Source organism: Rhopalosiphum maidis, chromosome 4, assembly GCF_003676215.2.
Source record: "Rhopalosiphum maidis isolate BTI-1 chromosome 4, ASM367621v3, whole genome shotgun sequence".
Lineage (NCBI taxonomy): Eukaryota > Metazoa > Arthropoda > Insecta > Hemiptera > Aphididae > Rhopalosiphum > Rhopalosiphum maidis.
Genome location: NC_040880.1, coordinates 47,026,509 through 47,053,994, shown reverse-complemented (window position 1 = coordinate 47,053,994; position 27,486 = coordinate 47,026,509). Strand labels below are relative to the sequence as shown.

The 27,486-nt window shown below is 28.4% G+C and overlaps 2 protein-coding genes across 4 annotated transcripts in view; one reads left to right on the top strand and one right to left on the bottom strand.

Moving 5' to 3' along the window:
- LOC113558455 (netrin unc-6-like) overlaps positions 1–19,737 on the top strand; it is a 73,368-nt gene extending 53,631 nt beyond the window's left edge. Inside the window, exons 3-7 of the mRNA XM_026963911.1 lie at positions 11,143–11,292; positions 11,354–11,464; positions 14,056–14,124; positions 17,786–17,960; positions 18,061–19,737. Of these exons, the coding sequence (XP_026819712.1) occupies positions 11,143–11,292; positions 11,354–11,464; positions 14,056–14,124; positions 17,786–17,960; positions 18,061–18,205 (650 nt within the window). The 3' untranslated portion in view covers positions 18,206–19,737. The remainder of the gene's footprint in view (positions 1–11,142; positions 11,293–11,353; positions 11,465–14,055; positions 14,125–17,785; positions 17,961–18,060) is intronic.
- A 4,706-nt stretch (positions 19,738–24,443) lies between these two features.
- Positions 24,444–27,466, bottom strand: LOC113556780 (syntaxin-8). Of its 3 annotated transcripts, none has more exons than XM_026961926.1 (8): positions 27,335–27,466; positions 27,028–27,154; positions 26,130–26,324; positions 25,967–26,053; positions 25,075–25,253; positions 24,891–24,983; positions 24,730–24,831; positions 24,444–24,669 (listed from the first exon to the last, which is right to left on the bottom strand). In XM_026961926.1, the coding sequence occupies exons 2-8, from the start codon at positions 27,057–27,059 to the stop codon at positions 24,611–24,613; spliced, it is 747 nt and encodes a 248-aa protein (XP_026817727.1). In that variant the 5' UTR covers positions 27,060–27,154; positions 27,335–27,466; the 3' UTR covers positions 24,444–24,610. The 3 variants fall into 3 exon arrangements, with proteins under 3 accessions (XP_026817727.1, XP_026817729.1, XP_026817728.1); XM_026961928.1 differs by lacking the exon at positions 27,335–27,466 and adding an exon at positions 27,268–27,286; XM_026961927.1 differs by lacking the exon at positions 27,335–27,466 and having other exon boundaries at positions 27,028–27,326.
- Between the last annotated feature and the right edge of the window lie 20 nt (positions 27,467–27,486).

The window sequence follows — 27,486 nt, the reverse complement described above, 5'->3', positions numbered from 1 at the left end:
TTTTCTTTTAGTTTTTATTCTTTTCTATTAAACATTTATGTATCAATATTTGCAATCTATTAAACAAGTCAAACTGTACTTATATATTTTTAAAGATAGTATAACACGATAAGATAATCATATTAGCTATAAAGATATTATCTTTTTAGAAAACGAGAAGTATAATCTTATTTTTATACTTGTATTAACTACCTTACGTTTTTCTATTAGAAGATCCTTAGGAAATCGAATATAAATATTATACAGAATAAAAAATGTTGGGTATCTATACATTTTAAAAAGATTAATTCGCTGATTGGCACACATTTTGCGTCTTAAAAAATGAATTAATAACCTAATCTATTATACATATTATAGATGATTTACTAGCATTAACTAAACATTACTCCCACTTTTTTTACTTCAATAATATAGTAATTCAAAATCTGATTTTTAGAATTTCTAAATAAACCTATAATAACCTATAATTTTAAATTGTTTAGATTTAATGTACTGGTTAAAGAGTGTACTGTAGACATACAAACTTAAGTTATTCAAATTGGTATCATCTTTTCTATTGTAAATTATTATTCAGCAGATTTTTTTTTTTTTCTAAAAATGTCGTTTGGAAAATATGGTGGTTATAGAATTTTGAAAATTTTTAGTTATTGATTATAATCAATCATCATTAATAATTTGTAAAAATAGTCCAAGTATAATAAATATTAGATCCAATATTACATCTTTTTTATATTTTTGTAAACCAATTTTTAATGACTAATGTCATTAGTATAAACATTTTGATGATTGGAAAACTACTTGATCGAATTTTGAATTAGGAGTTTGTATCGCCACAAGATGCTGCTCCTAAAATAGTATAAAAAAATAACTCAATAATTTATATATTATATAATTTCTACTTAACAATTTATAATAAAAATGGTGGTTTAATTTTAAAAACGAAAGTAAACTTAAAAAATTCCAATACTCTGAATTTAAATAAATTCATTATTCAAGGATAAAAGGGGGCGAGCATGCTTGGTAAAACACTTTGTAGACTACAATAATATTCTAAATCAAAAATCTCGATCCAATATATATTTCTTACAAAAAGCGCGATAGTAACCGACTGTTTTAACCAGACGGAAACGCGTGAGTCACCTCTCCCTTGTTTACACCATATATTGGGGCGCTGGGGATCAAACACGAGACTCAATTATAGCACAAACTCACTCCCTTCCGACAACTTGCACAACACATATAATATTATAATACATCGCAATTTCTTATTAGTATTATTACGTATTGCTGTGGTTCGACAGTTCGTGTGTTTATACCGAATATTGCGTTTGCTATTTGACAAATCGCTTTTTGCGAGCGTAAAACCCAGCCTGGGCAAAAGCCGATCACTGTTGGCAGGTTTTCATTTTGTGCCGATGCTATAAATGGTTTTTAAATTCCATGCACGGAGATTTCGCGGTAAGGTCAAATACTGTATCCATTTAACCGTTCTTTTATACGCCGTAGCTAAATATATATATATATATACATACGTATATATTTAATATATAGACGTAAATGAACTCGTGCCGAAAGGGTTCTTCTTATCACTTATATTATTATACACTTAGCGACTATACTTTGACCGATAGAATACAGAAACGATTTTTTTTCGTATTAAGCACCGAAAACGAATACGGGTATTGATATTCTATTGGAGACGACAATAATAATAATAATATATAGCTACTTGGGCTTTGGACACAATGATTTATTGATGTAGGGTAAAATTTGTATCGAGGGGTATCAATGCGACGTCCTGTATAGGAATAATGTATGACGTAAATGATACAATGCATATTATACATATTATATAATATATAGAATACGTGTTGTGTAATAATGATGCTTCGAAATTGACGACTGACGGTTTTCCAACGCTGGACCACATCTATATACACATCATGCAATTCATACAATCATACTTTTTCAACTTTTAGTCGAATCTTTTTTTTTTTCAGATACACTTATTTGTATAACTTCTTGTCCTAACAACCGTATAGTGCTATTATACAAAACTTTATTAAGCATACTAGAAAATACAATTAATATTCATATTGATGTGTCTATTCGTAGATGATTTAAATTGTTTAGCTTTAAATACCAATTCACAGAGTCAAAAAGTTAAAATGCTTACAAATATTGTCAAAATCGCGAAAATTTGGAAATTATTTTGTAATTAAAAATTAAAAGTATCTAAATTCAATTTTTTTTTATAAACATTTGAAATTAAAATTTGAACGGAAATATATATTAAAACGTAGAATATAATGGTTTAAGTTATTTTGTTGTAATCCAAAATATTATTCATAGAAACTTAAAACTTTTATGTATTATGTTTTTACACATTGATATTTTCAAAACATTTAAATTAATATTCAGCTACTTCCTATTTAATATTCGTACAACAAACCTATTCACACTGTTTTACGGTAAATTATTATATATTCAAAACTCAATAACAATAATATAAGAGTCCACATGATAACATAATTGTATATATACTTTTATAATAATTATAAATTAAAGAAGAGCAATTTTTTTTTTGGAAAATTAATTCAATCCACTGTATTATTAATAGATAATAGTATATAAATTATTTTAATAGCATTATTAATATATCATAAAATATATACTCAGTAATATATAGGCTGACGGTCTGTCTTCACTCAGAATGGTTTTTCGTATGCAATGATTTATCATTATTCATTAAATTTAAATTTAACACATACATTATACAGTGATTTATCCAATGACGAAGTACAATCGACACCTTCTGTACAGCACTGAACGTTTACCAACTTTCCCCTTTTTATTTTTATATTTATACAAATGTAATTTGATATTCAGCGATATTTTAATTTATTAGCATTTTTATTAAATAAATAGAAAAAAATATTTTGTGATTTTGTGCTTAAAAACACGAATTACTTAAAATAAATTTAAATAAAATATACGCGTATATTATTATTAATATTATGAGAGGAGGGATAAAATTCTATTAAGCGAATATAAATTAATTGCGGCGTAGATATTTTTAATAAAACACAATCTACTCGATTTATTTTATTCGATGAATAAGGAACTAACTGGAAAAAGAATCTGAAATTAATAACTTTACTGTCTTTATTTGACATTTAATAGAATTTTAAAGTTTTTTTTAAAAGTTTGGTATATACTCAAAGAGTATTTCAAACTAATGAACTTTTAAACTCTAACGCACATAATTTAAAATTTGTTTGCTCAAAATAAATTCTAAGTCAATTAATTTTCTTAATTATAAAACCGTCGTTCAAAATTTATATCTCATACAAAGGGTTAGTTTTTTTATGTCTTAAAATAATTCAACAGTATTGTGATTTGATGGATTTTCTATTCAAACGCATAGTGGAGGATTTCGATTTCTTGTCAGGTACTCTAAAAGATTATAGGGGTACTTTAAAATTTCAAAAATAAAATTATTTATAGAAAATCCACTGCGAACCTAACCTGTGAACGATCCTCCTCGAAATAACGCGCACACTCTTGAATACCACCCCCTGTTTTACGTTATTTAACGCGTATTCGTATTTCGTATACGTCACGAGTATCCAGTAAATTGTTTTTCGGATGCGGTTTTTGATTGCCATCCACTGCCGGTCATCCTTTATATGCGCCCGTCCAATTTCGTTTATCACTGTCTCGTGTATACGCACAGACACAAACGGAGGAAATGGTATGTGTAAAACCGGTAGTGTATGTACGCGTACATATATTATATCACATGCGTATATATACACACGGACAATAAATCGACAACTTATTAATGAGTGCGCCCTCATGTGTGTGATAGTTTGTCTGCGTCGCCGCGCGCCGGCATTCCAGCGTGGGTTATAGTATTATAATGTAGGCTCGCTTGAAAATGCAGATTAAGTCGGACAGCGCGACAGGATAAAATACGTTTATTATTATTATTATTATTAATTTATTTTTCTCGTAGGGTCGGTGGTGGCTGCGCGGCCCGGGGAGGGGGGTAGCATCGATTACGGAAACCTATGTCCGGAGAAGAGTTCGAGGTTGCGTGGCGTAAATTCTATTTTACGGTTTTGTTCAACTCGAATGCGACAAGAGATTATATATATACACATATAATATTTGTTATGGATAGTGAAACTAACGTCGGGCAAGGTCTTATTTCAATAATAAAATATGTCCGTATGTAATTGTCGTCACACGCAACTTATTATCTTTTCTAACAGATTTTACTTAATAACATACGCATATAATCATCATTCATGATGGTTAGACTTAAGCAATGGACACTGGACGTGTCTTAATAACACACAGTTATGAGTTTATGATCGATTCATCATGGTGCCAACTACCAAATAAGTATTATATTATAAATTAAGTCAAATAATATGCTGTCCGTATAATATAATATATATACTCAAGCGTCATATCAACATTTAATGTCTCTTTCTCTTTATATGTATCACTCAATTTCCCATCGTCGTTAAATTTACAAAAAATTCCACCAACTTTAATATTATTTTTTTTAACTCAAAATCACGTACCCAATGTTGAAATATAAATAAAAGTGTACATAATTTAAATTTTTAATTATAATTTTAAAGTTCAACAACAATATATTATTTATAAAATTAAAATATTTATACACTAAAATCTAAAAAGTTGAGTCGCTTTTTAATTTATTTTTTATTATCTACCTACATTAAATCTCAAAAGTAGAATTACAACTCATAATAAATTTGAATAATTATTATTATTTTTTTAAATACACTATTTTCAAACATTTTAATTGATAAAAACATAAGCACTTAGTATTGTATGGGTAAATTCAATACCTAGCTCAAACGACGCATACGTGCAGTCAAAAAAACTGAAATTTAATAGTACCTAATATAAAAGCTAATTAATAATATATGTAAATATATATTATTATATTATTATGTGTAAGTAAAAATATTTATGTTTTTGACTAGTATACGACCTTTTTTTCAATCAATTATATTTATTGAAATATTAAAAAAAAATTGTATATACATAATTATTATGTGACGCACAAAACACAACAGTATAATAAACATGTATATACAAACCAACTTGAATATTTTATATCGTTTTAACAATCAGATGGTCCGTATATGCACTTAAAATACCAATATTTGTGCCATTCGTTTTTCCACTTCACGGTTGTGTCCCATATTATACTATTAACAACTTATACACGTATAACATTATTATATTATTTAAACAGTAATAATTTATAACATTTAACGTTTTCAATAATAATTCAATTTACATATTTCATTATTGTTCCCAACTGCACTCTCTCGCCGGCGCGGCGTTAAAATAAAAACAAGCCCAAAACGATTTATTCGTTTTTATACATTTTACACCGCGTACACACGGTAATGATATGTAGACAACGTAACATGCCTATATATACTACGTGAACGTAACTTCGTTTGTTGGGTATACCTCATCGTGTCCAAATTAAACCTTTTCGTTGTATATGTTTCAGGAGCGCTCGGCGAGAAAGTGCACATAGCGCTATATTCTCAAAGAGCTTTTGCGGGTTAAAAGAGCCAGTAGGATTTAGCTGATTTATGTAAGTTGCCGTTGCCCGCAGCCTGCAAATTCGCCGTTATTTACGCACTCATTGCAACGGCGGCATACGTATATATACCTATGCCCCAGCGGGCGCCATAATATAGTTTTCATTAAATCTTTCCGAAAGGTCGGAAAGTGATGCGATTTTTCACTAGCTTTGCTATTCACTATAATATACGAGCGTTTCAGTGGAGATTATGAGTGTTCACCGCCGATTTTGGACGTGGTAATAATAATTTAATTACGCGCGCGGTTATATTTTGCAAATGTTCAAAGACGACGCAATTAGACCTAATAGGAACGGGGCATATTATGCGTTGTCGCCACGTGCTCCGGTTGTATACCGCAGCTGCACTCATGGCCTGTGCCATGTTTTCGCGGTTTATAGTTAAATTATGATTTCCAGTAATCAACCTCGACAATAATAATAATGATTGTAATAATGATAATATGAGGGTCGTTATTTTTTAGTTATGTTTTAACCACGGCGGCGGAGGACCGTCCCACGCATATGATCGTCTTCATCGCCACGCTACGGCAGTAGGTGTCTGTCGGTCCGCGCCTTTAAGGGGACTATATTAATTTCCATCGAGTTATTAGACAACCATATTAAAAAAAAAAAAAAAAAATCCCCCGACCCTAAGTCTATTAACAATAAATTAAACGAGCTTCCCGTAATTCTATACCCGCGTGGTACGTTCATGTATACAGTGTGCACCCAAGACAAACTATAGACTTTTTTTTTATTATTCAATTTAATTTAATTTTTAATTTTGACATATATATTTGACTTCTAAAAATAAATACTGTGTCTTAAGCTCGAGTTAGTTATTTTATCAGATATAATAATTTTGAGAAAAACCCAAAGTAGTAAAATATAGTCATCATATATTATAATGTTTTTCAAAGTTTATTTGATTTATAGAATATCAAAAATGGACGTGCTATAATTTATTCATTGATTTTTGTATACATATATTTTTTTTATCTTTGATTCCGACGCCTGTTTAAGTACCAATATATATATTAATTATATATCCAGTAATTTTTAATAAATATTCTAAAAATATTGCATGTAATTTAAATGAAAATGAAACTGTGAAAAACTACTCAAGTATTTAAGTATGTATACATAGGTATATCAACCTATAATATACTGCTATTAATACTTACTATTTATCATTATGTAAAGTTATACGCATGAATATTATATATACATATAATAAGTATAATTACATGCCATCATTTTGAGAGTTTTATGGCGTGAAACCTAATTTCGTCGATATTGATTACCCTAAACATATTCAAGCAATATACACTGCGAATAATAGAAACCCCGTTATAATATACCTATGCTGCAAGAAGGACCAATAAATATATTTTGTAATGGTTTTCGAAGTGGGGATTAAGGACGGTACGACGTGCGATCGGCAAATTTCGTTAAAAAACAAACGCGAGCGTAAATTATTGGATCCGAACGACCCCTACACACTCAGCTTAACCCGATTTAAGACTAATTGGATAACATTACCTACCGGTTGAAAAATAATAATCGATTTTTATCCGTTTAAAAACTTTTCGAACGGTCCGCCGCGAAAACGAGGATTTATTGGGTCGAACAGACTCGCGGCTACCACGCCATTATGTAGGTATACTATATAGTTACCCAAAAATCATTTATATACTGTATATCTATATATACCTAACCGGTAAACAAAAATGCGTTTCGTGCTCAGCGTCCTAAACTGTTTAAGAGAAACGGATAAAATTCGGATAGAGGTATACCTAACTTCTTAATTATTGAAACGCACTGAACGAATCTTTTTCTTACCTTTATTTATTTATTTTTTTTTTTTAATAGAATCTCATTAACACTTCATTCTACTATGACCTCCGGCGAAAAGTAGCCATCGGTAGCATGCCATCATTGATTGTTGTTGTTCGTTCTAATAATTATCGTAGCAATAAAATGTTTTATTTATCATCTATAAAATATCTCCGGGCGTTTGATATCCGCCCGACGCATATAATATACACATATATACATATTATAGTGGAAAAGTTAGTTAGAGAAGACGTGAATACTCAATAATCGTCCGTGATTGATTGTCGTTTTTAATATTAATGATCACGAAGCGTGTAATTTACGTAATCATATTTGACACGAAAATAAACTAACGGTAACGAAACAATATAGCTGTGACGCGCGGGCAAACGTATAATAATATTCTAATAAACTTTTTTTTTTTTTAAGTCAGATAAATAATAATAACCGGAAGAACGTATAATACGTACGCATCCATAACTATATTATTCATTATAATGTATGCATATTTTATTTTTTGTATGGCGCGTAGACCCTCGAGCTACGCGAAAACACTTAAACATTAAATGCAAAACTTCGAAATGTTTTTCGAAACCTCCCCGGCAAATTGTGTAACATCGCTTTGGGCGATAATGAAGCTATGTACAATAATGATGCAAATGTGCAGCGACGTCACTTACTTTTATTTTTTGCCTTTAAAGTATAAATTGCGCGCACGTTCAACTCTCTAAAGGGATGAACGGATTTATTAAAAAGTCTTAAAGGGGGTCGTATACACTTGTACCCGATCGCTTTCACCTTTAACAGTTGTGTTTGCTTTGCTACTGAACCTTTTGAACTGTAAACTAATTTTGTTGCCTATATTTTCAGTCTTGTCACAGACTTCGTCTTCTGTCTCTGCAACCGACAGAAGCGACCCTTTCAAAATAAAATTCTTGAAAAAAAGATTATCGTATTTTTTTTTCTAAATGAAAATATAATACTTGATATAGGTACATCAAAAAAATTATCTCTGACAAGATAAATTTGTCAAGAGTAAACCGACAAGATTATTTTTTTCATTTATGCGTAAAACTAAAAATAATGTTAAAACATATATTACTATGCGTGTGCGTGTGTGCGTGTGAGTGAGTGAGTGTGATTGTGCGTATACAACGTCTACTAAATCCATTCCATACAGTATACCTACTTATAGTTATGATGCAATAATAGTTCTGTGTCTGTAAATCAATCGCAGCAACGCGGGGAGCCATGACAGTCCGTAGGTGCAGTCCATTAAGCGGTTCACACTGTTCGACGATTCTGAAACAAATTCGTTTCAAAATCTTTGTAAAAATTAATGTACTTATATAAAAAACAACATAACGTTTGGCTATTTATTTAACTACATTTGGAACACATTATATTATAGAACCTATATACATTAAGACCGTTTCAAAATTTTCTAATTAACACAATTCATCTATATTAATTCACGTACCAATAGGTATATATATAACAGAAATAAGATTATATAAAATATGTTCTAAATACAAAGGCAACGATTATATTTTATATTAAGTGCATAATATACAATATAATGGTGTCAGCATTATAGTTACGTGTATGGCGGACCTCATTTATAAATAGAAAATATATTATAGAAATGTATAATAATTTGTTTACATGAATTGTCAACTTTAATGAAACACTTTAAATTTAACATTTAAATTATTATCATTTTAATTATATTTTGTCACTTACTTCATGAATTTAGGATAAAGTATCCAACACACACTTTGTATACGCATTAGTTATTATACAATTGATTAAATGTTTTCTTATGGACTGTAATACCTGTTAGGTAAAATAATCTCCAATCACCCATCTATACTGCAGTATTATCGTAGTATACCTCGTAAAATTCGTTTAGGTTTTTTTTTATACTACTTATTTTTATTACCTATAGGTTATACATGAATATTTTGAATTTGATTTTTTATCTGTTGGATCTTGATCGTAGACTTTTTATTAACATAGAAATTCTCTTATATGACTGTTCTATCCTTGGATATTATGACCGATTACGATTTCAGTAATTTAATTTATGAATACAAATTACACAATAATTGTATTATTCATAATTAATTCTTTACGCATAACTATAACATTTTTATACTACAAAATCAATCAGTAATTTATTTATAGAATATCATAGAGTAAACAAAATTATGATTAGCCAAGAAGAGAGCATTTTTTCCCATTAAGTACAATAATTATTAAATACTAAATATACTACCTATTTATTTTGTATGCAGATTTAATGGCTTACACTATAAAATTCAAGAAGGTGATTATGATGTATATTAATCTTATGTATAATTTTAATTATTTCTGATTAACTTGTAATATTTCTTTAAGTATTATATAATGATTTTTTTGATTTTTAAGTGTTGATTATAAATAATATTTTCTGCCCCAAAGGAAATATGAAAATATTTTGTTATTTAGTTTAACATTTTTAGCAGCACACTAATAAATATAATTTTGTTGTAAATAACAACACAATATAATTGGAAATTGTGAAAAGTGTATAATTATTATTATTTATTGTTATTGTGAAGTGTAACGTCATTATTAAAATTGTTTTTGGGGTGTTTGACGGGTGTGTCCCTAACTAACTGGTGGGCTTATGGGAAATTCTTCCAATAATTAATTTCATTCGGTTCATAAAATTTCTACAATATCCATTCATTATGGTAATTTTCCAAGGAATTAAATTCACCAATCGTCTGATTGGCTATTAAATATTAAAAAAAAAAATACTTTTTAAATTTATGCCCGAGGATTAATGCGATTTCGAGCCAAATTCTCGCAGTGGAAACTAATTTTACAGTACATTTGTCGAATATTCTAGTTTGTTTTTCATACTATAACAGTAATATATCTTTTACCAGATCCTGACCTGTATTTGGACACCACTAGAGCGAAATTCTTCTGGATTCACTATAGTCACCCTCCGTTTTTTCATCCCTCGAGGCACCGGTGATTTAGCATCTCCTTAAAAAACTCCTATCTGATATACGAATACTTATCTCAGGTCCCTTTCGAAATTACGATTCTATAAATTTATCGCAAAAATATATCGATTTTGGTTAAGACTCGGCAAATACATTCACCTAAATGTGTTTTTAAGCCCTGTATTTTGACGATTTACAATAACTTTAACATTAAACTAGCTAGGTATATTTCTCCGTGATTAAAATCGAAAATAAAAATTCATCATTAAATTTAATTATCACTAAATAATAAATACTAAAAATAAACATATTTTCTAAGAAAATATAGTTCTATACATAAAAAAACCTATTTTTCAATTTTTATATATAAATATAAATATATAATAAAACGTTAAAATTTAATTTATATGTAAATCATATTAAAGGATTTTTAATCTTATAATCTTATAATCCATGTAGGTACTCATAAAAATATATTTATAGAAATATTTTAATATTGGCGCTAGTTATATCTGTAGGTATATCGGTTCTAAATTTCTAATGCTGTCGCCTTAATTAATAATTACATTGTCATTTTTTTCATTTAATTCTATTATATTATAAAATGTTTTAAAATGCATTTAAAATAGTTAAATGATATAAAAATATTATTCAATTTTTCAGCATGCAACTGTCATCCAGTTGGTGCATCCGGTAAAACATGCAACCATACTACTGGCCAATGCCCATGCAAAGACGGTGTTACTGGGATAACATGCGACAGATGCGCTAAAGGATACCAACAAAGTAGATCGCAGATTGCTCCATGCATAAGTAAAATTCAATTTTTTTTATATTATTAACTATAAGTTTATTAATAATTTGATTTTTGTAGAATTACCGTCAAAGATTTTCGTGAATCAAATGTCATCGGATGCTCGGGCAGCTGGAAATGAAGGAGGTGATGAAGGAGATTATGATGAAGATGACGAAGATAACCACCACGGTATTTATCTTATAAATAATACACCTACTTATATTTTATAAAGCTATAATTATCTTAATGTGTTATTTACGGTTCTGATTTTGAAATTTTTATTTATTCATGTCAATTTAATTTTACTATGATTTAATCTTTTAAATGTATATTTTTATTAAAGTATTATGTTGTCACACAAAATAAAAGTAAAAAATATTATTTAATTTAAATCTCACCCTACAACAATCTAAAATAATGTGTGACACGTCAATGTACAAAAAATGTATTAAACATTTAATAAAAAATGTTATATAGGTACATGTATATTTATATCTATATTGCTTTACATTCTATTATCAAGTAATGTCGATTTGATCATATTGTTTATTTTATATTTAATAATATGAAAAATATATATTTCTTTATTTTTTTTAGCCACCAGCTATATGTAAATTCGAACAAAATCGTTCGAGATATCTTCCCCTAGAGATTTAAGAATTCATGGGCAAATAGCTAGGTTCGGATCGAATCGGGTACGTCCAAATCGTTAATGGATTACGGACTCGATCCAACCGACCAAGGGGGTGTGAAGCGCATTTATCAAAGTCGAATTTCCTTTTTTTTTTTTAAAAAAAAAAAAAGAGAGAAAGAAAAGATAATCGACAACATTTAACACGTTCATCGCGATAGCTGCTGTAGGATAAACATGATTCTTTTTCTTACGGGCACTCATTACTCGCGCGACGGTTGAAGAATGCCTATAGCGACTTCTGGCAGAAAAAATAAGACATCATACATATATTTAAATATTTTATACAGAGATATTTTAATAACGTTCATTCTTTTTTTTTTGTATACATTTCTTTACATGTAGAGGTGTATATATATAGAGTGAGAGAGAGAGGGAAGAGTGACAGGACACTCAAGAATATCTTCTAATTTAGATTATAGTGTCGAGTAACATTGTTAATTCTTTATATCTGCAACAGACGACTATACGTCTTGAAATCAAAAGAGTATAATCGCATTCATCGGAGCTTACAATGTTACAATATTATTATACGCACGCAAACGATTGAAAATGTTTGATTCGTCTATGTATAGGACTAAGGTAAAGGCCAGTATAGATAACAACTTTAATGTTTAAAACGATGAGGGTTAACTCTTTTGGCCAGCAGATAGTCGAGTATAAATAAGCCCGTACGCAATTTAGCGAAGATGTTATCATCATTAAGGGGAGGCCGGAGGCGTATAATGACCACAACAACCGCCGGTGTAACGCGTGTGCGCTCGTATATATAAAGTGACGTACGCCTCGCCCTTCTGCGTTTTCGTGTGGAGAAAACCGATGCGATGGTTTTCGATCTTGGCCCACAATGCATTACGCGAATTGCGAAGACGACATTTTATCGTGTATATACCATTGCGCTGCAGGTTTAACACTCGGAATAATAAAAATATACACCTACCAATAGTACATATACCCTGTCGGTGATACGATTCGCCTAAAACGGTCTCGGGGGATACGTTCACATTAAAGTTAACGTCATGCATGTAATATGTGCAAGTACCACTGCAGAGAAATAGACCGTGTTGAGACGGCGAGAGCGATAAGTGACTCTACAGAATGTATTTTAAATTTAAAACTTAGAGACATATATGCATATTATATAGAGAGTATAAAATATTTTGCGGTGATGCATACGTAACGTCGATAAACGTGTAAGGTGTGTCGTAATAAGTACTCATCGTATATCAACCTTAGACGACTTTTATGTGCGTTCAGTTTGTTTGTATGCGTGTGTATATTACTATATTATGATGATACGGTGCGAAGAGTTTTGAGCCGGAAACCTGACACCGATTCGATGAGGAGATTGACAGTTGTTATATTAGAGCGGTGTCGTCCGCGGTGGTATAGTGACACGTATACGTGTGTGGAAAGCGGAGGGGTTAGTATACACGATAGCGCGGAAACATTAAACCTACCGCGACGGTGATAACTGGGCCATTAATTTATCCACATTTATACATGGGGTGGTCTCCGTTCAACAGGTTTATGTGGCCTGAATTAAATATTTCGTGTTTCGACTGACGCCCGCCTATACAATAATATTGTATGTACATGGTATGTTTGTTTACGTCATAACGCGTAGGTATTATAATAATAAAAAGAAACAATAAAAAAAAAATTTAACGTCCATTGAACAACGTGTACGCGCGCGCCGACTCTTTGAGATTAAAAACTCATCGTAAAATCATCCCCCACCTCAACCCTAATCCCAATGACAAGTGCGAGAGTACCCGTCGTAGGTCTTTCGACTAGATTTTCGTATTTACCGTTTGTAAACAAATACTTTACATACAGAGAGAGATATTATGTACTATAGCTGTGTTACACGTTTATATTGGTTAGGAGGTATTCAGTACATATTATCAAACTATTAGGTTTATACTTAATTCTAACCGTACAAATAATACACACGTATTTTAGGTATCGACAAACGAACTGTTCTTGTACACACAACACTATATAGTTTCCTTTTTTTTATGGTTTTATTGCGATACCCTGGATAATCGTTTTATCGTGTATTATAAAAAAAGTTTTTGTTCAACAGATCAATGCGGCAAGTGTCGATCCGGAACCAGGAGACTGAATTTGAACAAGTACTGCCATAGAGATTACGGTACGTATATTATTATTCCAGGTTAGGTAAGGATCCCGTATATTATACGGTCGAATGGCGCTGGGGATGTGTTATAAATATACTAAATTGTAAGTCACATAAAAGGAGATAGATGTGGACCGAACATCAAACGGGAGTCGCGGGTCGCGGGTGTTCTTGAAAAAGACATATTGTACATACATAAATGATTTTTAAATGTTCTTACACAAAGAAATTGAAGAACTATATAGCTTAATAACTTTTAACGCGTTTTTAAACACGACAAATATGAAGAGAAAATGTGTATGTAGTATATATACGCATAAAGTAAAAATGTAAATTTTCCCTACACGGGTTTATACAGGTATATGGTTTATCTTGTATGTAGCATAATAAATCGCTTGTCGAGTACACCGACAGACTTGCAGGAAAATAACAATAAAAGACACTATCTCGACGGGAACATCTATAAACTGTCGTAGCCTCGTAGGTTTATTTGTATTTTAAAACTAAATTAAAAGAAAAATAATATTCCAAAGACATTGTTGTATTACTGAGAATACTTGACAGCTATTTGGTAAACATTTTAATTAATTAGTCACATGTTGTCTGGCATCAGATTATAAAATGGCATTTATTATACAGATAAATAAAATATTGAGTTCGTTAATCATTAATTATATGATTTATTTTTAACAATATAATAATATATAGTATTTATACACTCAATCTCGAATCCAAAATAATATTTTAAAGTATATAATTAGTTCATTATCATTATATAGGTAGTGTATCAAGCTATAAATAAATAATAGACGTGTAATTTGTTTGTTAAAAAAAATGAGATTTAATTTAATCTAAACTATATTTATAAATCTAGCAAAAACATGTCAGAATCATTTTGTTTGCAATAACTCAAGCAATATCTTATATTATAGAAGACTAATAAGATGCAAAGCATTATAATTTATAGACTCTTTTTTAGCACAGAATTAAGTCTGTCACTAATTAAATAAGTACTTTTGATTAATTTTATCAGTGTAATTGTACATAGCATCATAAGACAACCTAATCGTTCATCTTTATATATATATAATTGTTCATTTTATCATTTATCAATCAAAGAAACGGAATAATAGTTTAAAAATAATTTAAATAATTTGATAAAGATAATTAACTTTTACATTTTTAACGATATTTTTTTATGAGTTACATCGTTATCAAATAGCTATAAAACCGATATGATAAAATTTGACCATATGTATGTATAATAATACTATATTATTAATGGTAAATATTGTTTTAAAGAAAATAAATAATCCTGATGGCTGGTGTAGGGTACTTTTATGACTAACTTTTTCCAATCCTTTTATCTGTACAGAGCAAATTTTTTAACAGTATAAAATAAACTCATTATTAAAGATAAAAAAAATATTTTTGAAAATAATGGTACACATTTTAGTACTAAGTAGAGCGATGAATGTATTGATTTTACAATGAGATGCGTGTTTGTGTATATCTGTCATCAACTTATGGATAAGTAAAAACGCTTCTTTTAACTTCAAAAACTCGATAATTTACAAATTATTTTGTAATTTGAGTTTCATAAAACAATTTCTTTTTATTTCTGAGATTTGAAAAAATAAAAGATTCTTTGTTAGTTCTTCTACATATAACAAAAAATAAAGTTTACTGGAAAGTCACATAGGTACATGTTTTATGAAAATTTGAAGTTCAAAATTTACGGCATTTAATATTCACCCTTTAGGTAAACTATTTAACCTTAAACTATTTTTGACATTTATTTGTAATTTAAAAATGAATAATTGTAGATGCTTATAATTTTATAAATATGTTGACTCTTTTTAAGGTATTATAGATATTTTTGATTTTAATATTTTTTTATAAGTAACGATAACAAATTTATCGCAAAGGGAAAATTCTTGAAAATTTAAAACAAAATACCCCATAAAATTTTTTTTATCTGTAAAAATATTAAAAACACATGTACACAATTTTTTTTATGCATTTGAAGTTCAAATTTTTACAAACACTTCAAAATCACCATAATTTTTAAAATACAAGTATTTTGTAGTAAACCAACTATTAAATCTTTATTATTTATATAGCTTAAGTTCAAAAATGTAATACAATTTTTCTCACAAGTAGTTCATACTAGGACTAAAAAAATCTAAAAAATGTGCAATCACAATTATTTTTTATAGGTATTTTGTATATGTACGTAATGGCATTATCAAAAAATATAGATTGATTTTAAGATATTACCCATTTATACCATGAATCTATTCACGTTGTTTTAAGGTACGGTGGTAATTCGAATTTTGAACTATTCGTTAATTAGTTATAAATATTTAAAGTTTAAAAGCAGACAGAATTGATAGAGTATAATACAATGATACCTACTTTGCAAATTATTGGTCTGTTCCTTCACTTATCTAAAGTTTATATGTTTATTAACTACTTGTATAAAATTTGATTTTTTTTGCATCGAAATTCAAAAAAATATATTTTACTTTAGAATATGAAATAAAAAATACAAAAAAATAAAATAATAATGATTAATATATGTTGTCATTCAAAGAAGTAAAAGCTTAAATAACATAACAATAAAATTCTTTTTTGAATGTTTTCAAATAATATAAAAAAATATTTTCCAAAACGTGTATACATATCTTAATATTGATTGCTTACTTTTGAAAAAATCACATAGCATATTATTATAATGAACATAATATTCCGTATACGTAAACGGTACTCGTGTAGTACTTATATTACTTTTCTTTAATTTTTTACCTCTAACATTTTAAATAGAAACTTCTATTGTAAACATATAGAAAAACTTATGAGTATTTTTTTTTTCATAAAATATAACTTTATTTTATTTAAGTAGAAAATGTTTTCTTTTTACGACTGTTGAATATTATAAATGGGTTAAATTTTTTAAACCATAACATTTTCACGAAAATCAATCATTTTGACAGCAATACGTAAAAGTATAAAATTCCTACACGACGAAACACGATGAAATTGTAATGCCTAGAAATATATAGTACATATAAAATCAAATCATAAATATCTTATATAATAATTATAATATTTTCTAAATGATCAAACACTATAGACAATTACTAATTACTATTATAGATCTTCATTTGGTGATCAGTAGTATATCTATGAATATACCCACATTATACAATATAATGTAAGTCGTAAATTTATACATAATAATACTTTTTCTTATACATGTTAGTATATTATTAAAATAAGTGTAAATAAGTATTATAGTGACTTTGTCCAATGTAGAATAATGCAAAAAAGTTCTTATGACAGTAAAAATTAAAAAAAAAGTTAAGAAGTTTTGAATAAGTTATCTTTTTGATAAATTTATAATAAATACATACAATAAACGTTAGAATTCTTACATTTTATATTGTTACATTTATGTTTGTGAAGTACGGCGAATCCACTATGAATGTCAAACTGTTTGATTTTAAGCGCTAACCAGCATTTTTATAACTATTTAAAAACGAAAAATTACTAGTGAATTCCCCAACCATTATGTAACATATGGCACTTCAAACGTATATATTATAACCACAGCATACAAACATATTTAATAATAATAACGACGATATTATAATACCACACATTATTTTCACAGCGATATTGGGTAAAATGTCGGAACCGATAGTGTCTAAAAATTGGGCCAAGTTCACGATGAACGTACAGTCAGTGTACAAGCGCGGCCAGGCATCGAGACTTCGCAGGGGACCGACCACGTTCTGGATACACGACAGCGACCTGAAGTGCAAGTGTCCCAAGATCAAACCCGGGAGGTAAATATTTCCTTAATATTATTGTTGTATATAGGGATCGCGCACGACGCGGTTTGCCGTATTTGCATCGGATATTAATTTCTTTTCGTTTCATACGCAGACTTTACCTGATTCTCGGCAAAGAGAACGACGGCGAACGGCGCGACGGATTGGTGTTGACGCAGAGGTCGATAGTGATCGAGTGGCGAGAAGAGTGGCACAACCGCATGCGGCGGTTCCAGAAACGAGCACAACACTGCGATTAAAATAAAAAGAAGAAAAACTTCACTAAAAATTATAATATATACAATATACCCCCAGAGTGAAATCACCTTTAAGATATATGTATATATCTATCATATACCAGTACCACCATCATCCCCCGCCGCCACCATCACCGCTACAGCGCCAACTTTTTTGTTCCCTCCAGGCTTCTATGATAATAATATATACGATACGAGTCTCCCCTTATTATACATGATTCTTTTCGTCCTTATTTTAATATTAGATAGGTAGGTACGTAGGTAGGATACTCTTCATCCGTAATATATTATTATTATTATTATTATTATTATTATAATGTATACAACCGAATATTTATTATTTCTATGTAGACGTTAATCGTTTTAATTCGTCGACGTGTGGTGTAATGTCATGTGTGTGCGTGTATATTGTTTGAGTATTATATAGAGAGAACGCACGGCGTAACCGGTAGATACATATTATACTATGGCCACTTATCTATCCTCCATTAACAAAGTTATGTTAAACATTAAATTTAATATTCAAAATATTACCGATACTGCTATCCAGCACCTACGTGTATTTTATAACTCTTAAGTCATTAGGTTAGCGTCGAGTACGTTTTTCGTTTATTCGTATAAATACAATAATAATTATAATTGAACATTTTTATTATATACCTATATATTATAAATGTTTAAAAATATAATATTTAATAATAAGTACTCTTAGCGCGTTCGCATACACATTTATATAAGCATATTATAGCAATAATAAACAATTCCATTATATTATTATTATTACTATACGATAGTATTTTATAAACTATTTAATAATATTAATTATTATCTACAACCAAATGTTCTAGAATGAATCAACTATCCCTCTTCCCTTTACGTACAATAAATGTAGGCACGCTGCTATGGATATATTTTTAGTGACCTATCAGCTATCACATTGCAGCGGCGTCGCTTATTTTGGTCGGTATCAGTCCGTGTATCGCATAGTTCACTGAGATAAATACCTAAATCAAAAAATCTTTAGTCATCTCATTAGAATTTTTGATGTTCAAATTTATACATAGTAGGTATATAAAACATTTATATAATACGTGTATGCCATAATATTGTCATATTATATATTATACTACATTATATATTCAGCCCTTATCATTATATTATTATTATTATTATTATTATTATAGTTTTAGACTATAATTATCCGTAATATAAGTAGAAATTAGTATCTTATACAACATCAGTAATTCCTATTAATTTATGTTTTAAGGTACCTTGGTTTTCAATTTTTTTTTTAAATATATAAATATATATACGCTTATTTTTTTTTCTTTACTGCGTGTTTGATACTTGTAAAGTGTACGATTATTTTATTTTTGTTTATTTTTATTTATAAATGAAAAAAACGTTTTTTTTTTTTTTTATTAACATATTTTATTTTATATTTTTTAAACAATTATCTACTTATCCACTAGCATACAAAAAAACCCATAATGTAAATATGATTATTATGAATATTTAATTATTTAATAATAATAATTTTTACAGGAAAAAGAAACAAATTGTATTAATACAAATTTTTTTTTTATATATTATTATATTTGTTATTTAATTTTGTGTTATGTACATTTTAATCATCTTCCTCATCACTCTAATTTATTTGTAAAATTTCACTGTAGAATTATGTATAATCTTTTTTTTTTCTATCCAAATAATAAAAGTTTTTCGTGGTTATAACAGTTTTCATAAAATCTTCTTCTCACTATTTCATAATATTATTGCATTTGTATGTAATACAAGACCCTCTGGCAAAATATGTTTTAAATTACTATAGCCAGTACCTACGAGACCTTAAGAGTGCCTATAAGAAAAAACAATACACCATCATTATGATTTATAAAATAAAGTTGATCTGTGAGCTACAGTTTCTCCTAATCCTAATAATCTAAAACTGCATCGTCGAAATATAATGACAATGCGGGACGAGTGTAGAGATAGGTACGTTTAAGCGAACGATCGGACCCTGTATATTTGGTATACCGTTGGAATCTGCTGTATACTAATTGAGTCTCAATACTTGAACGGAAAACAAATAATATACTAATTGAGTCCGAGGATTCTATGAGTGAAATATAAAATTGACCATAATTTACATATGTGGAGACAACTACGTGATATCGTTAATATAATTTAATAGAATGTTTAACACCCATATTATACGTACAAGTAACAAAAATATTTTTTAAAGTTTGACGGGACTCAATTCATCCTAAAAGGTTTTATTAGGACTCAGTTCGTATGTAGCCCGTGAATCATAAAAGATTTAAATGATTTAATAATTAATATTTATATGTATACACCTACAAATGCTACAATATATATGTGATTCGCTTTATTGGAACCAAGATTCATCGAATGCGCGTTTAACAGAGTACCTTACAGAGTATCCTCACATCTAATACTAATACATTTTTAAAATTGTCTTAGTTTTCATCATTAATTTTTCTGCCACTAAACTGTTGTTGTAGATTACATTAATATCAATAAAAATGTACTTATAAGTACATCGTATATAGTATTTACTAATTACAAGTTAAATGGTTACATTTATAACATTTTGTATAGGTAGTCTTAGTACATGGTTAAAATTATCTATTCATAACCTTTTAAGAAGACGTTGTACCCACACCTGTAGTCTTCGTCTAACAGACAATAATACATTTTTATACTCTTTTATTTTAATATTAAACTAATTTAACTAATTTAAATATTATTTAGGGACTCGCAATGGTTTTTATATTATTTTAATTTTCAAATATTTATGCTTTTATTTTCTCCCCTCTAAAAATAGTTATAGGGATTAGAAATCATCGTATCATTCAATCGTTAACAAGAGGTGACCAAAACTAGAATTACTATGGTCCCTCGTCAGAACACTATGATAATTTGCTCAAGTCCAAGTGAACCAGTGGCAGAAACAGCACCCGCTTGCAAATAAGCGCCGAATGTGTTTAATAACTCAAATATACATAATTAACAAAATTAATTGTAGAGTTCTCTATACAAAGAATATAATCTTCGTCAGGTTCGCCCGTCCTTACAACTCTGAACTCGTTACCGTGGTTACCAAAATCAATATTAATTATTAATTAATTTCTTATACGTAGGTATGTATTATATCGAACGATAATCGATGTCACAATAATAATCGTTGATTACATAAACGGGTATTGTAATTTATAGATTACTTTCAGCAATTATTTTTAATTTTGATCAGTCATTTACTGCAATTTAATATAAAGTTTAATACGAAGAGATGTACATGTACACATTAGAGATGTAATTATCCAATATTTTTAAATAGTTATACGTTATTTAAATTCATAATTAATATATATAACATAGAAGCCTAATTACCTAAAAACATAATCGAATAAAGAGTTTTTTTTAATATTCAAAAATATTATTCACCGGGACATGAACTTTTATACGCATTAGTACATTATTATATTTTACTATACACAACGACATTTTCAAAATGTTTAAATTAATTTTAAGTTTATACTATGGTCCATGAACCTAAGTTGGTATTAACTCAAAGTTAATAACAATAATATAATATTATGATATAAATATCTAGATACTATTGGCTAAAATTATTATTTCATCAAGGGACAGCTACACCAGCATTTGTTTTCTCCGTCTATTTCTCACATAATATAGAAACAAAGATTTACTTCATATTTCCACGATTATGACTCTCAGTTTAGGCCATTTAGGGCAAAAGCATCTATTATATATTTTATAAAGAAGAGTATTTCCTGTGCATTGACCTGATAGATTTTTAATGTTTACATTTTTTATAAATATAAGCATGTTTTAATTTAAAATAATTTCGATTATTTTTAACCATTAATAATTTATTCAAAATTGTAAATATTAAAAATCTATCCAGTCAATGCACAGAAAATACTCTTCTTTATAAAATATATAACAGGTGCTTTTTCCCTAAACTGAATCAGAGAATCGTAATCGTGGAAATACAGAGTATCTTTGTTCCTATATTATGAGGGAGTCAAACAAAGAAAACAAATGCTGGTGTAGCGGCCTCTTAACCATTTTATATAATAAGATATAATAAAATAAATGAAATAGGTTTTTTTAAATTAATTTAACCAACCATTTACTAATTAGTATTATTAATATTAAAATATTTTATTCAATACAATTTTTTTTAACCTTAGATTGATTTACTGTTTCAATAAATTCTCCATTCTAGCTTTTTACTCACCTTTTTTTATAATTGCATAATTTTGAATGCACCCTATGTATGAGTTTCGAGGAATAATAAATGTATTATAGAATATAATTAATAATACAGACTGAAATACCGTCTCCACTCAAAATTGCTCTAGGAATTCAATGATTTATCATTGGATTTAAATTAAACACATCCATTATTGTGACTTACTCATTAACGAAAAACATTCGAAACCTACTGTACAGCAAAGTGGTTACTTAACTAGCTGATTTTTATTTGTTTGTATTTTCGCTAATTGCATCTAACAGTGATAGTGTCAGATGTTTAAAATTTAAATGAATGGTCAGATTTAATAATATCTGCACAGTGCACTTCCAATATCAATCGTCTCAACTCTTAATCCGCCACTGAACATTGTTACATTATGTATTATTCATAAATCATATTCATATCAATATAGCAAAATATTTTTTCTTACCTTGATATTGGATTATTATAATGATTTTAATTTTTAAAAACTCTGTTCTTATGTTCAGATGTGTATAAATAATAATATTTTTAATAGATAATAAGTAATCATACTAGTTAAGTAAATTTTCATAACATTTTTAAATACATTAAAATAAAACATACATTGTTTATTAAAGCAATTTTGATGCTAAATTTCATAAAATTTTATTATTTGCTGATCCATTAATGACTACAATAATTAGAAAATTAAAGATGTAATGAAACATCAAAGTACTAATAATAGACAGTGGTGCCCAAAGGGTTGCCAAGTATGAAGAAATGCAACTGTATGCTCTTGAAAAAGAAGTAAAAAGCTTAATATGTATATTATAATAATTAATTTTTGTTGACAATCTAGATCAGTTTTTCCCAACTGGTGTTCCGCGGAACCTAAGGGTTTTGTGAGAAATTTAAGAAAGAAATTAATTAATAATAATTTTGATTTGAATTATAATTTGAACATAGAAAAGCTACAAAAATTATACGGGGATTCCACAAAACTTTCAAGCTCCTGCAAAAGTTATGTGAGTAAAAGAAGTTAGGAAACACTGATCTAGATGAATAGAAATGTTGTTGAAAGGAACAAAAATATTTTTTTACACACAAAAAAAAAAAATGTCGGTGATAATTTATTTAAGTTAACTGTATGAGCTCTCAAATTTCTTTGAATGCTATTGGTAATGGATACTTTCTTAATTTGAATTTAGTCGGTTGTTAAATTTTTTAACTTTTATACATTTTGATAGGTATTTTAATTTTTAAATTATACAAAAAAAAAGTTATTTTTTTAAAATAGAATAAATAGAATAATATTTTTTTATAGTTAATATATGTATTATATTTCTTGCATAGTACAGACAGTGAAACTTCTCCAAACAAATACCTCATAATATCGTAGTTTTTAGGAACAGTGGCATTTTCACTACTTTTCAATGAGAAAACCTCTGAATAGCAGACACCTATTATAATTTTAATTTAAAAAAATAGTAAAACACACTAGACTAGTATAATGATTATACTAATTCAAAATCAGACTTTTTCACACTAAATTGTATTGTATTTATGAATGTTTGCATTCCTTTATTTTAATATCTATTATATATGTATTATTAAAATATTAAAATTATTATATTATTAAAACATTATAATTAAATTTAACCTAATGCATATTTTTTCTCTTTAAACATTTACGATACGACTAATATGAATGTACAACTGAAAAGCTATTGATATGATACTTTAATAATTAAACATCACTGGTGGAATAGAACCAAATTATTTAAATAGTAAAATGTAAACACTTTTAATTGGGTTTAATATGACTTGTGGTTTTAATTAACTATTAAACTTAAAACTATATACCAAAATGAAAGCTACATTTTCCGTCATTTTATTAAATTAAAAATGCTGAGAAAACTGATGAAAGATATTATGTTATATGTTAGATAATGTAGATATAATAAAAATATTGACTTTTTAAGTATAAAAAAATTTGGAATTACTTTATTTATTTTTACAAAATATCCAATTATTAACAATTATAATAAAATAACATTTGAATATCAATAAATATTAAAAGGTATAGAAAAATAATTTTAACATAATTATTGCAAGTTAAATTTGAATATTTTAACCAGATATCACGACAGAGCAACCACCACATTTGCAATCAATAGAAGAATAATTATCACCCAAAGTCCTGTAAATAATAAAAAATAGTTATTTAATATTTTACATTGTATAAATATCAATTATATACCTCGAGTTGAATCTTTTTTTAATATCTGGACTACTTCCTTGGTCTCGTTTTCAATTCCAGCTGTTGTTTTGTCTATTTTTACCAATAGGTCATCGACTAGTTCTAAAATATAATTTTATAAGATTTATAGTCAATCGCAACAAATTACATTTTATACTGACCATTTTGTAGATCGACTTCACTGCTTATGGTGATAGCAATATTTTTTTGTCTAGAAACAATTGATGCCAATTCATTTAATCCATCGTCTTGTTCTATATAATTTTAAGTATTACAATGTATATCATAATTCATAATCTTATGTATAAGCCTACCATTAAAATATTATTACTTTGTACTTTTTACCTTTGAGCAAGTACTGTTGCTGCTGTTTAAGTGCTTTCTCATTAAGTAATGGTTGTTTATCGTCATTATAGTCATCATCATCACTGTCCAACCAACCAGTAGTTGGCATTTCAGTTTTTTTAGCCTTACTAGTACTTGGTCTCATCAACTCCTGACGTTCTAGTGTATGACTATTATTTCTAAAAAGAATAAAAGAATATCACCATAACATAACATTTTAAATGATTTATAATTTATACATAGTTAGATGAACCAACTATCCTCACCTCAATTTATTTCATTAATAATAAACCTATTCAAAATCTAATTTTTGGAAATTTTAAGTAGGTATTCTTAAAGATCATAATTTCAAATAATTAAAAACTTTTATACTACTTAAAGAATGTCCTATGGTGATAGGTACAAACTTCTATTTTTCAAATAAGAACACTCCTTATCTACTGTTAATTATTTAATAGATAATTAAAAAAATAAAACTGATATACCATACACAATTTGAATAAACAGTTTCTCAATCATTAAAATATTTATACTAACTATTATAGTTCTTAAAAATGGTTTTACAACAACTATTTGTTAGATGCATTGTAATATTGGATTTAATATTCATTATACTATTTTTATAAATTAGTTACAATGGTTGATAATTTATAAATTGATATTACTTAAACTTTACCATATCTTTCAAACCCATAACCACAGAACCCCTTATCCTCAGTATAAAACATTAAATAATTAAAAACTACTTATTCGAATCCTGTTTTTGATATGTTAATATTTTCAGAAAAATATCTTATTCAACATTATAAAAAGGGGGTACTTGGATTATAAATCAATAGTTATTGTAAAAACCATAATACACCATGGCAAAAAGTTTTAAAAAATATATTACCGATTTTGAAAACGTTGATTTAGTATAATATTTCTACTTTGAAGTAGTTCAATCATACGTTGACGTCGTTCCTCTTCGTCCAGTGTACTATGTTAATTAACTCAGGAAAATTTATGAAAAATTATAAAATCACTTAAAATTGTATTATCATAGCAAAGGATACACAGCTTTAGATGTTGCAAGTCCTCTAAGTTTATGAGACAACTGTTGGACTTCATCAGTAAACTGTTTCAGCCTAAGCCGCACTTGTGATGAATACAAAACATATTTTTCGGAAGACTTGTGCTCTAATTCTCTCACATTTAATAATCCTTCAATTTCTCTATATAGTTTTTCACATGACTCGTGTTCGATCAACCTGAAAAAATATAATTTTTTTTCTACGTAACAATAACTATACTCTGTCCAGTGAGAAAATGTGCCGCAAACTGACCAAAATCAGTTTTTCTACGCATTCTCCAATGATACCCAGCCATAAGTGAACTAGTTTTGATAGCATGGTGATGTGGGGAGTTGCGCAGAATCGACGCATTCTCTCGCTGGACAGACTATATATACATTATTTTGATATGATCACATTAATTATTTGCAAGTGAATACAATCAATATAAACTCTTTAACTGTAATTTGAGGAAGAACACGATGAACTAATTTATCTACTAGTTTTATTTATTTATCAATAAAAACCCAACCATAAAAACTTCAAAAATTAACAATTGTAATTTTGTTTATGGCATTAGTTATATATTGCTTTATTTTGTACAAAGTTAGAATTATGTCTCTACAACAAGTATAATGGTTTTGTGTAACAAGTCTATACGTATATCATTGATATAATAAATTAAACACTTATTTAATAAATTGAAAAACTTAAAACATTTTTTCACAACATGCTCTGCACATTATAAATATTGAAGTGAGCTCTCATGAGAAAATTGTCGTTACAATAGCATATAAGCATATATAACATTGCCCATTCGATTTTAATCTACTATTGAACTTTTAACAAAGGCAGCAACATACAGTTCAAAAAATGTAATAGCACATTTTTATCGACTTACCATGGATCGTTGTCGTTGAACACGAGAGCCATGACTAAGTGTTAGGTGTCTCAGACGATCATCGCGTACTGAAGACGGTAGCCTTCGGTGGTTTCTCCTGGGAACTTTCGCTTGCGTACACCGATATCTGTTTGGGCAGTTTTAAATATGTTAAAATGTTAAATTCTTAAATTGTGGTTCGTTTAGTAATTTGGAACAATTGTACTATATACAAGTATGGCCAGTATGGGAAATACTAACAAGAACTTAACATAGAGTATAATGAATACTCAATGTCTCAGTTACTTTTATTCAGACGGTTACTTACTCAAATCGTATACTGGAAGTCTGCACTACGCACGCAACAATACACAATGTTCGTGATAAAAAAACCGATAAGACGTTTTTCGACGTTATCTCGGCTGGCGAGTGGCCCTGATAACGCACGGCTGTTTTTGTCCCGCGGCCGGCCGTCGTCGT

Bases quoted from the DNA above. Each gene is read 5' to 3' on its own strand.
- LOC113556780 (XM_026961926.1), bottom strand. From the start codon at position 27,059: ATGGCTCTCGTGTTCAACGACAACGATCCATG. The intron at 24,984-25,074 runs GTAAAAAGTACA...AAAATTATATAG, and splicing joins GCAACAGTACTTGCTCAAAG to AACAAGACGATGGATTAAAT. The intron at 24,670-24,729 runs GTATATAATTGA...TATTATTTACAG, and splicing joins AAAAAAAGATTCAACTCGAG to GACTTTGGGTGATAATTATT.